At 41.0% G+C, this 16195-nt stretch overlaps 1 protein-coding gene across 1 annotated transcript in view; it reads left to right on the plus strand.

The window, feature by feature from the left end:
• LOC140516186 (toll-like receptor 13) overlaps positions 1–15123 on the plus strand; it is a 32312-nt gene extending 17189 nt beyond the window's left edge. The window contains exon 2 of the mRNA XM_072627208.1: positions 9531–15123. Within this exon, the coding sequence (XP_072483309.1) occupies positions 9618–12482 (2865 nt within the window). The 5' untranslated portion in view covers positions 9531–9617 and the 3' untranslated portion in view covers positions 12483–15123. The remainder of the gene's footprint in view (positions 1–9530) is intronic.
• The last annotated feature ends 1072 nt before the right edge of the window (positions 15124–16195 follow it).

A 16195-nucleotide genomic window follows, 5' to 3' on the forward strand; every position in this document is an offset into this window, starting at 1 on the left:
TAGTGACTTCTGGGTATCTTTTCTAACCTTTCAAGATCTCACAAAGCCTAGACCAAAGGAAATAGGGAAGGCAGCCCCATCCCAGACACAGACTTGTCTGGGAGGTCTTGAGCTCACAGGCCAGCTTATTGGGGTGGGGTTTTAGGCATCAAGAAGGCACCCTACCATCACCTCTCAAAGAATTAGAGATTATTAGGGTTTCGCTTGTCTTATGGCCTGCAGGAAGGAAGAGGAAAAAATGCCTTATTCATGCCTATTGTGTGCACACACAGCTTGGGGGGGAGGGGGGGAAGGGGAGCAGCTCAAAAGTCAGTTAAAAGCCTTTTTTTTATAACATAACAAGTAGACAAACTATCACAGGATCCCTGGGCATGCTTTTAAGTGGAGGACAGGGCCCCCATTATGCATGTTCAGAAGCAGGATCCTTAAGTATTCACGTGAGTTGACACCAGATAGAGTAATTTTTTGTTCATTCCCAAAGGACTAGGCCCCTACTGGCCAGTCCCCTATTACACTTGCATGACCCTAGGCAAGTCACTTCCCCTCGCTGGACCTGAGTTTCCTTTTCTGTAAAATGAAGAAGTTGGAATAGATGATCTATGAGCATATGGTCTTTTTGATTTCTGAGGTAGAAACAACCTGGACAGTAACTCACAAGCAAAGGAGATTCTCTAGGGTGGGCCTCACAGCCCCAACAAATCAAGGTATCTGACTCAGGTGGGCCAATCTAATTCATCTTTGTCCTTTCAAAGAGGAGAATGGCCCGGAGCCCAAACTCATGAAATAAGAGCAAGTGGTATTGACTCATAGTGTGTGGAGACAGAAGAAGAAATAAGAAAATGTAATCAGTGGCTAAAATGCAAAATACCAGATTATGTTAAAGTAAATCCATCCGTGAGAAATCTCAAGCTTCCTGGAATTAGATACCCTAGAGGGCCTTCACTAAAGGGGACCCATCTTCATTTATGATCCTGAACAAATTCATTAGCAATCCCAAGCCCCAGGGTACCAAAGGGTCTCTGCCCTCAGAGATTGGGAACCAAATACTTGTTCTATGTACATGGCATCATGTAGATATGCCTAATTCCTTGCCATTGGGGATGAAACAACAGTCTGGTTTCAAGTATGAGTTCAGTTCAGCCTGGAACACTCAAACACCATCTTTTTACTGTTCTAGATTCTTTAAGGAACTCTTGTTGCTTCTACCCACTGCCTACAAGGAACTCACATTATATAAGGGAAGACAACACATAAAGGAAAACTAGAGATGAAAAGAAGGAAGGGAAGGGACAGAGCAGCCTGGGTTGGAGAAGCCTAGGATGTGACACCCTGTGAAGTCATCCTGGGACTCTAAAGAGTCAACTGTTTCTTTTCCCATTCTATGGCTAACAAACTCCTACCTCCTCCCCCCCTTTCCCTCCAATTCAGGTGCCATCTGCTGGAGGGAAGATCCTTTCCTCCACTCACTCTCCCACTCATTCCATTATGTCCTCTGGAACCCCTCTGCTCTATTTTTCAACTCCCTTTTATCCTCGATCTTTTCAGCTAGGTGGCACAGTGTGTAGAGCTCCTGGGCCTGGCATCAGGAAAACCTGGATTCCAGCCTTAGGCACTTCCTAACTGTATAACCCTAGGCAAGTCACTTAACCTCTGTCTGCCTCAATTTCCTCAACTATAAAATGAGGATAATAATAACACCTACTTCATGGAGTTATTGTGAGGCTCCATAAAATATTTGTAATTTTTTAAAAGTATGTAGCACAGTACCTGACACATAGTAGGTGCTGTATAAATGCTTATTCCCTTCCTTTCCCTCACAACATAAAGTAACTTCCAGTTTGTTTCTTTCATAATAATTTGCAAACATGTGGCCTGTTTTCATTTCTTTTAGATGATTTCTAATTTATTAGGTAATTCTGTCAAATCATTCAGAAGCTCATGGTAGACATGTAAACTAAATTCTTAAAATGAAGTTTTGCATTTTTTCCCCTCAAAATGGTTTTTTCTAAATATTTATTTATTTATTTTCAGTGTTCCACAATCACTACCATGCCACCTAGATTTTTTCTTTCCTCCCTCGTCCCTCACCTCCCCCCTCCTTCCCCGAGACAGCAGACAATTTTATATAGGTTCTACACATACATTCCTATAAAAAACATTTTCACCATATTCATGTTGTATAGAAGAATTAAAATGAATGGGAGAAATCATATAACAAACCAAAACATAATACAAAAGAAAATGATGTGCTACAATCTGCAATTGAATTCCATAGTTCTTTCTCTGGATGTGGAAGGCATTTTGCCTTAAAAGATCATTGGGAATTTTTTAAGTCCTTGCATTGCAATGAAGTTCTAAGTCTACCAGAAAAAGTCCTCACACACTGTGGTTGTTTCTGTGTACAAAGTTCTCCTGGTTCTGCTCCTTTCACTCAGCATCAGATCATATAAGTCTTTCCAGGCCTCTCTGAAGTCTTCCTGTTCATCATTTCCTATAGCACAATAGTATTCCATTACATTCATATACCATAATTTATTCAGTCATTCCTCAATTGATGGGCATCCCCTTGATCTCCAGTTTTTGGCCATCACAAAGAGTGCTGTTATAAATATTTTTGTACATGTGGGACCCTTTCCCATTTTTATGATCTCTTGGGGATACAGTCCTAGAAGCGCTATTGCTGGGTCAAAGGGTATGCACATTTTTGTAGCCCTTTGGGCATAGTTCCAAATTGCTCTCCAGAATGGTTGGATGCACTCGCAGCTCCACCAACAATGAATTAGTGTTCCAACTCTCCCACATCCTCTCCAGCATTTATCATCTTCTTATTTTGTCACGTTAGCCAATCTGATAGGTGTGATGTGGTACCTCAGAGTTGTTTTGATTGGCATCTCTCTAATCAATAGTGATTTAGAGCATTTTTTCATATGGCTGTAGACAGCTTTAATTTCTTCCTCTGAAAACTGCCTTTTCATATCCTTTGACCATTTATCAATTGGGGAATGACTTGTATTCTTGTACATCAAAATTTTTTTTTAACTTGGCCTTTTTCTGAGAAAACTCCAACTTTAACAAGCTTCCTTCTTTCCAAGCTGTTTTTCCAAGCTTTCCAATTCTTTCCAAGAATTAAGATAACAATACCTGCTACCAATGTAATAGAATACTATCGTGCTATAAGAAGTGATGAACAGATGGACTTCAGAAAAACCTGGAAAGACTTACGTGAACTGATGCTGAGTGAAGTGAGCAGCACCAGGAGAACACTGTACACAGTAACAGCAGCATTGTGTGGTGACTGATCTTCATAGACCTTGCTCTTCTTAAGCAATACAAAATCAATCTAAGACAATTCCAAGACTCATGATGGAAAATGCTATCTATATCTAGAGAAAGAACAATGAAGTCTGAATGCTACTTTCACTTTTTATTTTTTTTTAATGTTTATGTATGTGGCTCTTCTCTTTTGTTCTTTTTCTTCTTTCACGGTATGACTAAGGTGGAAATATGTTTACATGATTGCACATTTAGAACTGATATCAGATTGCTTCCCATCTTGGGGATGGCAGGGAGGAAGAAAAAATTTCAACTCAAAGTTTTATAAAAAATAAATGTTGAAAACTATCTTTACATATAGTTGGAAAAAAATACCATTTCAAAAAAAGATAACTATAAGATGGTTCTTCAGCATTAAGAGGCTTAGCTGAAGAAACTTCAGGCTGTTCTCAGAAAATGTCTTGGGTTTTTTTTCTTTACCTGTTTTTGGCATCACTGGCAACGAAACTTTTGAAACCTTTTAAAGGCCTGAGCACCTTTTTGCCAAACATATACCAACACAAACACAAAGAACAGATACGTAAACACACCTGTTGCTAGCAATGTTCATCACACCACCAGAAATGCATTGAAATGTACTCTTCGTTTAGATTCAAAGTTTCTTTTTGAAAACCTTTTCTAATTCATTTTTGTCTAAGTTGTTTTATGTTTCATTTCTCTAATGAGTGAGATACAAATGCCAGCTTTTCCTGGGACAGAGACATTTTTTATATGATCTTTTCTCCTGTCTGATTCTCCTCCAACTTTTTCTGAGTTGGACACAAAGTACTAACCTCTCCTGCATAGTGGAGGACACAACTCACTGACCAACAGGAGCCTGAGACTAATAGGAGTTTCTACTCCTTTAATAGGGAACCTGGTCTTTTTTCTGGGCACAGAGGCATCTCTAGCCTCATTTCCCATCCTTGAGTATCTGTTGATCTTCCTATCAGCCACTCAGTCAGAAGGGTCCGTTGACTAGTTCTGGTCATTCCGAAACGACCAAAAAAATCTCTTGAGGTCAAACACTCCTAAAAGGGAACCTTGTGTTCTTATGGTCACATATCTCTTTTACTATGAAGGATCTGTTCATTTTAAGATCAATCACTCCATAGGCTTCTATATCTCTAAACAGAACAGATTCATAAACATTCAATAAACTACCTACTAACATCGAAGAAAACATCAAACTTTCACTTTAGCCAATCAGAAGTCCATGGACAGAGAGCCATTCAGTTCATGGAATTCCCACCTGCTCATAGACTGGGCCACTAGTCCTAGTTGATCTGCTGCCTAATGCTAAGAAGATAAGGAAAGCTTATCATATACAACATCCAAAGTGGAAGCAGATACAGATATGAACCCATCATGTACAGGCACCTCTTACTGTGTGTCTGACACACTTGATCTTTCAATCAGATTCCACGAGTCTAATCAGAAGCCAGCAAGCCTGACTGCTCTGAAAACACTTCCCATTTAGTTGGCCATGGAAGTCTTTCAAAGAGAAGTGATTCTTGACCCAATGCTGGCTTGTTTTAGGTATCAGGATTTGAGTAAATGGTACCAGTTAACTGTTGAAGAGGAAAATATTAATACTGTAATCTGCATTTTACTTGTAGATCTGCTGGGGAAGATGTAATTTAATTTATCATAAATCTAATTTATCATAAATCTAATATCTAAGTATTTTTAACCTAGAGAGAGTGAGAGATCCAAATTAACATAATCTCTCCCCTGTACCCTTGAACATGACTATGGATCTCAGGATGATTTGAGTTAACATTTATAGGAATCTTGAAAAAGGAAAAGATTCTAGTATTGAAATACGTTTGGGGTTGACATTTGAGAATAGCCACTATTTAATTCCTTCCTGGATCACTCCTCTCAAGGACTGAAAAGGGTTTCTTCCCAGTGATCTGTATCTTCTTAACTATGAATACCGAAGAAGATACTACCCTTGGATAGTTTTAGATGTGAGTTTACTTCCTCTGTGTGTGTGATATTCTCATCTAGACAAGAGTTTAGTTTCATTTTCCTAACTAATCTATTTCCCTGAGAAAGATCTTAGTATTTGTCCTACCTATTTTCCTAAAGGGAAAATTCTAGAAAGGGTTTTAGGCTGGAGAAAATATTCTTTCTTAATACTTTTGGTTGAATTTTCTTTTTTTTTTTAAATTTATTTATTTTAAGTTTTCAACATTCATTTCCACAAAATTTTGAGTTTCAATTTTCTCCCTATCTCTCCCCTCCCCCACCCCAAAGTGCTGAGCATTCTAATTATCCCTACCACCTATCTGCCCTCCCTTCCAACATCCCTCCCTTCCCTTATCCCCATCTTCTCTTTTGTCCTGTAGGGCAAGATAAATTTCTATACCCCATTACCTATATTTCTTATTTCCCAGTTGTATGCAGAACAATACTCAACATTTGTTTCTAAAACTTTGAGTTCCAACTTCTCTTCCTTCCTCCCTCCCCACCCATCCCCATTGGGAAGGCAAGCAATTCAATATAGACTATATATGTATAGTTTTGCAAATGACTTCCATAATAGTCATGTTATGTAAGACTAACTATATTTCCCTGCATCCTATCCTGCCCCCCATTTCTTCTATTCTCTCTTTTGACCTTGTCCCTGCCCAAGAGTGTTGACTTCTAATTGCTCCCTCCTCCCATTGCCTTCCCTTCTATCATCCCCCCCACCTTGCTTATTCCCTTCTCCCTCACTTTCCTGTATTGTAAGATAGGTTTTCATAACAAAATGAGTGTGCATTTTGTTCCTTCCTTGAGTCAAATGTGATGAAAGTAAGCTTCACATTTTCCCTCTCACCTCCCCCATTTTCCCCTCCATTGAAAAGTCTTTTCTTTGCCTCTTTTATGAGAGATAATTTGCCCCATTCCATTTCTCCCTTTCTCCTCCCAATATATTCCTCTCTCATCCCTTAATTTCATTTTTTTTAGATATGATCCCTTCCTATTCAACACCCCCTGTGCTCTGTGTGTGTGTGTGTGTGTGTGTGTGTATGTTTGTCTGTGTATGTGTATAACCCCACCAACTACTCAGATATTGAAAAAAGTTTCAAGAGTTACAAATATTGTCTTTCCATGTAGGAATGTAAACAGTTCAACTTTAGTAAGTCCCTTATGATTTCTCTTTCCCATTTACCTTTCCATGCTTCTCTTGATTCTTATGTTTGAAAGTCAAATTTTCTTTTCAGCTCTGGTCTTTTCATCAAGCTTGAAAGTCCTCTATTTCATTGAAAGATCATTTTTCCCCCTGAAGTATTATACTCAGTTTTACTGGGTAGGTGATTCTTGGTTTTAATCCTTTGATCCAAAGTTCCTTTGACTTCTAGAATATCATATTTCACACCCTTCGATCCCTTAATGTAGAAGCTGCTAGATCTTGTGTTATCCTGATTGTATTTAAACAATACTCAATTTTTTTCTTTCTAGCTGCTTGCAATATTTTCTCCTTGACCAGGCAACTCTGGAATTTGGCCACAATGTTCCTAGGAGTTTCTCTTTTTGGATCTCTTTCAGGAGGTGATCGGTGGATTCTTTCAATATTTATTTTGCCCTCTGGTTCTAGAATATCAGGGCAGTTTTCCTTGATAATTTTATGAAAGATGATGTCTAGGCTCTTTTTTGATCATGGCTTTCAGGTAGTCCCATAATTTTTAAATTGTCTCTCCTGGATCTATTTTCCAAGTCAGTTGTTTGTCCAGTGAGATATTTCACATTGCCTTCCATTTTTTCATTCTTTTGATTTTGTTTTGTGATTTCTTGGTTTCTCACAAAGTCATTAGCCTCCATCTGTTGCATTGTAATTTTTAAAGAACTATTTTCTTCTGTGAGCTTTTGGACCTCCTTTTCCATTTGGCTAATTCTGCTTTTTTAAGCCTTCTTCTCCTCATTGGCTTTTCGAACCTCTTTTGCCAATTGAGTTAGACTATTTTTAAAGGTGCTATTTTCTTCAGCACTTTTTTGGGTCTCCTTAGCAAGCTGTTGACTTGCTTTTCATGATTTTCTTGCATCTCTCTCATTTCTCTTCCCAATTTTTCCTCTACCTCTCTTACTTGATTTTCAAAATCCTTTTTGAGCTCTTCCATGACCTGAGACCATTGAATATTTATTTTGGATGTTTGGGATACAGAAGCCTTGACTTTTATGTCTTTCCCTGATGGTAAGCATTGTTCTTCCTCATTTGAAAGGATGGGAGAAGATATCTGTTCACCAAGAAAGTAACCTTGTATAGTCTTATTTTTTTCCCCTTTTTTGAGCATTTTCCCAACCAGTTACTTGACTTTTGGGTCCTTTGTCAAGAGTAGGGTATACTCTGGGGATCTGTAAGATTTCAGATCCTCCAAGGTGGCACAATCAAGCGTGTATGCTGGTCTAGAAGCAACCTTTGTGCCCAGAATCTGCGTAGTAGTTTCCTCTCCACAACCACCTGGCCTCCAGTTCCACCAAGCCAGCACTGGGGGCTAAGATTCAGACAAGCTGTTTGATTCCCCCAGGGGCTTTAGGCAGGGACAGGGCCACCATTCAGTGTGAGATAAAGATCTGCTGCTCAATTCCTCCAGGAGCATTTGGTGGGGGCAGGGCCGCCACATAAGGCTGAGGTAAGGAGCAGCTGCTCAGTGCCTCCAGGGGTTTTACTATCCAACAATGGATGTGGGCTGCTGTGGGAGCTGCTGCTGCCCAATGTAGCCTCTGCCCCAACCCGCATGAGGCTGGAGCTATGAGAAGACCCTCCTTCCTTCTCGGGCAGCTGAAAAAACCCTCTCACTGACCTTTGGCACCTGTGGGTTGAGGGATCTGCAAATCTGCTACTGCTGCTGGGAATTCTGCCCCCGAGGCCTACTTCAGTCCTCCTTCCCAAGCCGTGCCTTGGGGCCAAGGCTGGGCTCTGCTCTGAGACAGACCTTTCCTGTGAACCTTTCAGGTCACCCTGGGCTGGAAATATCCACTCCATTGTTCTGTGGCTTCTGCTGTTCTAGAATTTGTTGAGAGTCTTTCTTTGTAGGTATTTTATGGGCTGTGGGGGAAGAGCTAATGTATGTGTGTCTTTCTACTCTGCCATTTTGGCTCTGCCCCCGAATTTTCTTTAAAAATAGTTTTTTAAATTATATTTTCATAGTATAAAGGAGTAGCTTGAGAGGTAGTAGGTTCCTTCACCTCAGAGGGCTTCATGTAAATGCTGAATTACTACTCGTTGAAGAGATTATAGAAGGCAGGGATGTATGGTCAGGCATAGGTTGCTTTAGATGGCTTCTGAAGTCCTTTTCAACCCTGAGAACTATGAGTAAACTGTTTATACAGAGTTCTAAATTTCTGATGAAGTTCACTACCCTCTCACACGGTTTATCGAATCTTAGATTTAAAGCAAGAAGGGACCTTTGAGGCCATCATATTTGCATTTAACAGAAACATATGGAATCCTATATCTAGAAGGGACTCAAGAGCTCTTAGTATGATCCGCAGAGACATATTCAGTGTTACCTAGCTATTTAGTAGAGCCAGGACTAGAACCAGCAAGTCTCTTGCTCCCCAGCCCAGCGTTCTTTCCCTATTCTGTACTGCAGGCAGGGAAGGCAACCAGGTGGTGCAGTGGATAGAGCCACCAGTACTGGAGTCAGGAGGACCTGAATTCAAACCTCACCTCAGACACTTGACACTCACTAGCTGTGTGACCTTGGGCAAGTCATTTATCCCCAGTTGCCTCAGCCTGGGTCATCTCCAGTCATCCTGATGAATCACTGGATTCAGATGACTCTGGAGGAGAAGTGAGGCTGGTGACCTGCACAGCCCTCACTCACTCAAAACAAAGTCAAGTGCAAGTCATGTCATTATTTCTCTGATGGCATGGTCTTCTTTAGCAATGAAGGATGAACACACACACTGCAGTGAGGGTCAAAGCCTCATACAAAAATGTGTCATCAATAGGGGCATTTCAGGCATTAACCTAGACAATGGGGAAGATGGATGATAGAGCAGGTTAGCTGACCTGGAGTTACCACATAAATAACTAAGGGTCTACTCTACCCATATGTAGGATCAATCCCCATTCTAGGGAAAAAACCAAACTGGTCATTGAGGGAATGAGTTTGGAATGGAAGGAAGGATTGAGGAACAAAGTCTTCTACCTCCCCACAAGTGGCTTCCAACAGTTTATTAGGAGGGGAAAATACTCGCCAGTACTTTTCTTCTTTTTGCAGAGAAACCAAAGCTGGGGTGAAGTCTGAAGCATCATACATGTGAAGGGGCCTTTTCTTGCTGAGCATCTTGGGCCCACAATCAACAAGATGGACCCTGAAGCCAGGAGTATGCCATTGAAATGGCTCTGCTTCATATTTGCTGAGTTTTCTCTGCTGTCACTGGCAGAGATGTATGGATTCCATCACTGCACCCAGTACGAATTTGACATTCACCATGTGATCTGTGTCCGGAAGAACATCACCTCCTTGAAGGAAGGCATTCATGATCTCCCTGGATATATCACTCACCTCAACCTTACACATAACAAAATCCAAATTGTGCCCTCTGAGAGCTTTGCTAATTTGTCTAATCTTGTAGATCTTCGACTGGAATGGAACTTTATTTGGGACATTGGTCCAGAGGCCTTCCAAGGGCTTAAAAACTTGACCCTGTTAAATCTGGTGGAAAATAAGCTTACGAATATCAACTCTTCTTTTGAAGGCCTGTCCAGTTTGAAAACTTTGCTGCTGAACCACAATCAAATCACCTGGATCCATGAAAACGCCTTTGTCCCACTTGTCAATTTACAATACTTAAATTTGTCTCGTAATGCTATAACTAATTTTTCCAATGTTTTGGCAGCTGTCCAGCATCTCTCACACCTGGAGGTTCTTGATCTCTCTGATAACACTATTGCTTTCCTCAACTGTAATCCAACAACCCTGGTTTCCCTCACCAAGCTGATACTGAGGAGGAACAAGCTGGTAGAGTTGGATTTCTCCACTCTGTCACTTCCTAACCTAATCACCCTAGATGTTTCTCAGAATGCTATCCAGAATGTGCATCTGGAGTCTCTATCCCAGGTGAGGAGTTTGAATCTGAGTGGGACACAGATGAAAGTAGAAAAGCTACAGGTCAAACATCTGCAGAATCTAATAGAGCTGGACCTCAGTGATATTAATCCATTGCCTAGCACAAAGCCCATGAACCTAAGCACAGTATGTCACCTCCTCCAAAACTTGCCCAGGATAAAGACTTTGTTTTTTAAGAACAATGGAATTGACTCAGAGGACATCAAACACCTCACCAACTGTACCATGCTTTTGGCTCTTGACCTGAGCCATAACAAAGGTTTGGTCCATCTTAGTAATGGTGAGTTCAATGGCATGCCCAGCCTTCAGTGGCTGGATCTGAATAGCTGCATGCTCTCTGTGATCAGCAACAGGACTTGGAATACTCTCCAGAATTTGACAGTTTTAGACCTGAGTAGAAATAGGCTTGAAACCTTTCCAGATTTTGCATTTGCTCCTCTTGAACGTCTGCAGTCTCTCTCTCTTTCTAGAAACCCCATCACTGAGCTCAACAACCTGTCATTCTATAGACTACATGCATTAAAGGAGCTCAACTTGTCTGGGTGTTGGATAGTGACAATCGATAAATACTCTTTTGGTCAGTTTTTGAGTCTTGAGAACCTAAACCTTCGTGAGAACAATATCCGAACTCTGAAAGGGAACACTTTTTTACTTCTGAAGAATCTTCAGGTTCTGACCCTTTCCCAGAACCGTCTGACCACCATAGAGAAAAAGGCCTTTTCTGGCCTCACAAAACTGCACAAACTTGATCTGGCATACAACATCCTGTCTGATTTTCATCTTGGTATGTTCCTGGGACTGGAAGGACTAGAAGTTTTAGACCTCAGTTTTAATAAAATAACTTATGAAACTTCCAAGAGCCTCCTGCCTCCTCCTTTTAAGGATCTCCAGTCCCTCAAATATCTCAACTTAGAAGGACAAATAAATGGGATTCAGGTTGTTCCAATCAACTTCTTCCAAGGACTGGGTAGTTTGCAGGAACTACTACTGGGAAAGAACTCCAAGGTATTTCTAGACAACCTCCAGTTGGACCAGCTGCCTAATCTCACCAAGTTGGATATCTCAGGGACAAAAGCTGGAGACCGGGGTCTCTATTTAAATACCTCCTTATTCCAAAAGCTCAAACAACTGAAAATATTGCGACTAGAGAACAACAACTTGGAATCATTAGTTCCTGAGATGTTTTTTGGTTTGGAACACCTTCAGATCTTTTCTTTGAGGTTCAATAACCTGAAAATCATTCATCAAAGCCTCTTGCAAAACCTGAAGTCCCTGATGTACTTTGATGTCTATGGGAATAAACTTGAGTGCACCTGTGATAATGAGTGGTTCAAGAATTGGTCCATCAGTACACCTAGTGTCAATATCCCCTACCTAGGGAGTTTCCATTGTCAGCAGCCAAATACACAGAACCTACTGGTGGCTTTTGATACTGCCATATGCAATTTTGACACAGGTCAAATCTACTTCTTCAGCTCCTTCAGCCTTGTGCTTGCAACTATGGTCTTCTCTTGGTTTGGTACCAAGATGATCTCATCTGTGCGATATGGGATCTATATGTTTAAGTCCTTGTACCTGGCCAAGTGGCATCGGACAAAAAGGGAGTTCATCTATGATGCCTTTGTTTCCTTCAGTGCTGCTGATGAGCAGTGGGTTTATAAGGAGCTCATGCCTGCTCTAGAAAGGAGTAGCTGGCCTACTTTTAAGCTCTGCCTGCACCATCGGGACTTTGAGCCAGGAGTGGACATCTTTGAGAATATTCAGAACGCCATTAACAACAGTCGAAAGACTCTCTGTATTGTCAGTAATGACTATCTCCAAAGTGAGTGGTGCCGGCTAGAAGTGCAACTGGCCAGTCTCAGGATGTTCTATGACTACCAGGATGTGGTCATCTTGATTTTCCTGGAGGAGATCCCTAACTACCGACTATCCAGTTACCATCGACTCCGGAAACTTGTGAAAAAGCAAACATTCATCACCTGGCCTGAGAATTTCCAGGAGAGGCCCCTGTTCTGGGCCCGCATTAGAAATGCACTAAGCAACAGGAACGTTAGGGAGGAGAATACACAACTGATTTTGACTGAACCACTGGGAGACTGAAACTCTTGGGCAAGACAGGGTTCAATGCCAGCATGAGACCTCCTAAAACTACTGATCCTTTGGCTCCAGATAACACAGCAATGAGTATTTGGTGTGCAGTAAGGTGACATAGTGGATACAGTGCTACACTTGGAATCAGGAAGACCTGACTTCAAATGATACCTGCTAGCTATGTGACCCTGGGCAAGTCACTTAATCTCTTTTAACCTCAGTTTCCATATCTATAGATGAAGATAATAATAGTACCCACCCCATTTGTGATAACATATGTAAAGCACTTTGCAAAACTTAAAGTGCTCCATAAATGCAAACTATTGTCCTTATTATTATTTAAGAAGTTGATGGATGTAGTTCTCATAACGTAAGTTTATGCATGTGTGTATATAAGAAAGGTACAGAATAGGTTTCTCTGGGTATGAGTGCATGAGTGTGTGTGTGTGTGTGTGTGTGTGTGTGTGTGTGTGTGTGTGTGTTCTGGAGTAGCACAATTGATCTACCTATGCAGAGGAAGTCATTCTGAGTCTGATGTGTCTGTGATCATAGATAAAATGTTTAGACCCCAAAGAAAGCCTATTCCTTTCTGTTCTTTCTTGAGATAGTAGTGAAGAAGAATTCTAAAAGAAGTCACTTTGGGCCTTAGTTTCCTCAACTGTAGAATAATGGGTTGAGAGTATATGACCTCTAAGGTCCTTTCTTCTAAATTCAGTCATTTTATGCAATAACTTGACTTTCACTTTCTCCAAGCAGTCTTCCATGATTCCCTTGTGCAACCTCTTCCAGCCCTCTAAACTCTCCCACCAGGCCCCATGTAGCACTTCTCCCCTCTACCCCCTACAGTGCTAATGCTAATATGAATACCTTCTTTTGGTCCATTCAAGATCTAGGATATTGTTGGACTAGAGGCCTCCCAATGTGGATACCCCCTCCCGTCTGCTAGGTATAGATCAATGACTCCTTTGTAATTTATCATCTTGGGGGCACAGAAAAGTTAGATTACTTGTCCAAAGTCATGCAGCAAGTATCAGAGACAGGACTTGAACTCAGGTCTTCCTGACTCCATGGCTGACCCTCTGCCCCCTTTGCCACCTTGCCTTTCTGCACTTATCCTGCAATATACACAGCTAGTTCTCACTTTTATGTAAATTCACATTACACAAATTTGACTTTACATAAAGAACTCGGAAAGGCATAGGAAGATGTAATGAAACATATTTGAAGAGAGTTTGGAAAAAAAAGTGTACCTGCATTTCACTCCTGATTTTGGGGTATTTGACAAAGATGAAATGTTCAAAGAAGTGGGTAACAAGATTGTAAAATCAGCACAAAGAATTGCGGCTAGAAGTGGATGAGAGTGATGCAGAGAAGGCTGCAGAAGAAGAAAGGGAAACCACAGGATCCAGGGTCAAACCGGAAAGGTTCACAATGAAACGGTTGACAGAAGCATTTCCTCATTTGAGTGAACTTTTGTCATGTATAGAAAAGATGAATCCAAATAATTCAAGCCTTTTAAAAGTTCAAAGACTAGTTGAGGATAAAATTGCTTGCTATCATCAGCTACACAAGGGGAAAAAGAGAACCACTGTGTAAACATCTCTCCATAGCTTCATAAAAACAAAGGGGTAAAGGTAAAGGCTAGGTGCAGTGGGCAGGGAAGGAGCAACAGACTGTACACCTATGTTAACTTTACTGTAGAGTAGTGTGCATACTTTAGCATTAACTTTATCTTTCATTTCATAATTCTCTTTATAATCATAGTACAGTATTTAATGTATCTGCATTTTAGCACATTTTATGACTTGCATAAAGGTATTATTTTGTGTGTGCCTTTGTTATATAGGCTAAGTGAAGTGAGTGGGTAGGGGCAAATTCACATTACATAAAAATTGCTTTATATAAAGGTCTGCAGAACGGTCCACTTACATAAAGTGAACACTGTCTATATTAGAATTGTCTGTCTTACCCCCCCTTCTAGGCTGTAAGCTCTTTGAGGACAAGAACTTTTTCTCAGAGCTCTGCACACAGTGGCTTCTTTATTATTGTTGGTTGAACAAATACTTTCTTTCATGGGCACAGAGAACTCTTTAGATAAGAGGGTGCTTTATTTGTCCATGGCAGCAGCGTTGCTGGAGGACACTACACATATAAATTCTCTGTATGCGTTTGATGACATCAAGTGAACAAAGCCAATACTCACTTGTGGGAATACCAGCCAGGTCAGTAAACTCTCTGGCCACGCTCAAAATCTCCAATTCAGTTTGGGGAAACAGTCCATTTTTCTCTGGTCAATGGAACTGAGCAAGCAGCCTACCCCTTGGATGAATGAAGCTGATAGCACTGGAAACTCTCTGAAGAAACATGGACTATGGCACACAGTACTGCAAAGTAGTGATGGTGTGCCCCCGGGGGCATAGGCTCAGGGGAACAGATCATTTCACTTATAAACCCGGGGCCCATTTTTCCATCTGTTCACTATGAGTGAGAAGATTGGACATGCCTAGGGAACGTGGACAGGGGCCAGGGGTATCTGAAGGATCACACACGTTGAATGTAAGCTTGAGGGCAAGGATTGTTTCATTTGCAGTCTTTGTAGCCCCAGTGCTTGGTATATTGTAGGTGCACAATAAATGCTTATTAAACCAAATTGAATTTATGGTTTTGTTCAGTTTGTGTGCATAACGGTGAGATTTCTTTTATTTGTATAAGAGAAACGTGTGGCAATTCAAAGGCTGTCCATCATGTAAAGGTAAGTTTTATGTTTTGTTTGTTTTAATTTTAATTTTTTTTAATTTAGGCCATCATGGCTTCTAACTAAGGATGAAACCACTTAGGAACGATTACATAGGTGATTTTCCACCATCCCCAGCGTGGAGACAGTGTTTTCATCTGGACAGCATCCTTATAATCTTCCATTTCATCGGGCAGGTCTTCCACCAGTTTCCAGTCCCTTGATGCTATAGCAGATGAACCTGGGTACTTGTGATGGCTGACACATTCTTAGTCCTGCAGGCCTACCTGGTGATGAGCCTCTCCAAACTTAGGTGGGTTAGCCCCTGGATGACAACTATACAGTGCATCCCGGGGCCCGTACTCAAACCTTTTCCAGGATGGGACAATTGTCAGAGCTTATATTTCATTACTATAGCCTTAGAAAGCCCTGGGGATCAAATGAGAAGAGGGTTAGACTTTAAATTGTAATGGAAGGCATTTTTGTGTGGGGAAGAAGGAGATATTCCTGACCATGAGAATTATAACTGACCAGTTTCTTGGGGGATCCTCTGAGATCCCTTTCCCTACAGATATTTAAGAAAAGGATAGAAATCTGGCTGAGATACTTGCTATGGAGGGCTAGACTACATAGCAGACTTCCCAAGATCCCTTTTCTCAAAATCGTTGATTCTACCTCAGAACTGCCAAGTCCTCTATTGCTGAGGAATGGCAATGGCTCCATCTGGTGGATATTTATTACTTTGCAACTACACACTTCCAACCCCTCCTCTCATCATAGATAGTTTTGTGATTCGTTGGCATGTGAACCAAATAATAATGCTAATATTATTACACAGAAACATAACATTTTGAGCAAACTTTTCTTATATGTAGGGAAACAAGCTAAGAGCAGTGAAGTGATCTGCCAAAAATCAAACTACAAACGTTAGCGTCAGGTTTCAAACCCAAGTGTCATGGGCTTATGTCAAATGCTGTTTCCTAGTACG

Source organism: Notamacropus eugenii, chromosome X, assembly GCF_028372415.1.
Source record: "Notamacropus eugenii isolate mMacEug1 chromosome X, mMacEug1.pri_v2, whole genome shotgun sequence".
Taxonomy (NCBI): Eukaryota; Metazoa; Chordata; class Mammalia; order Diprotodontia; family Macropodidae; genus Notamacropus; species Notamacropus eugenii.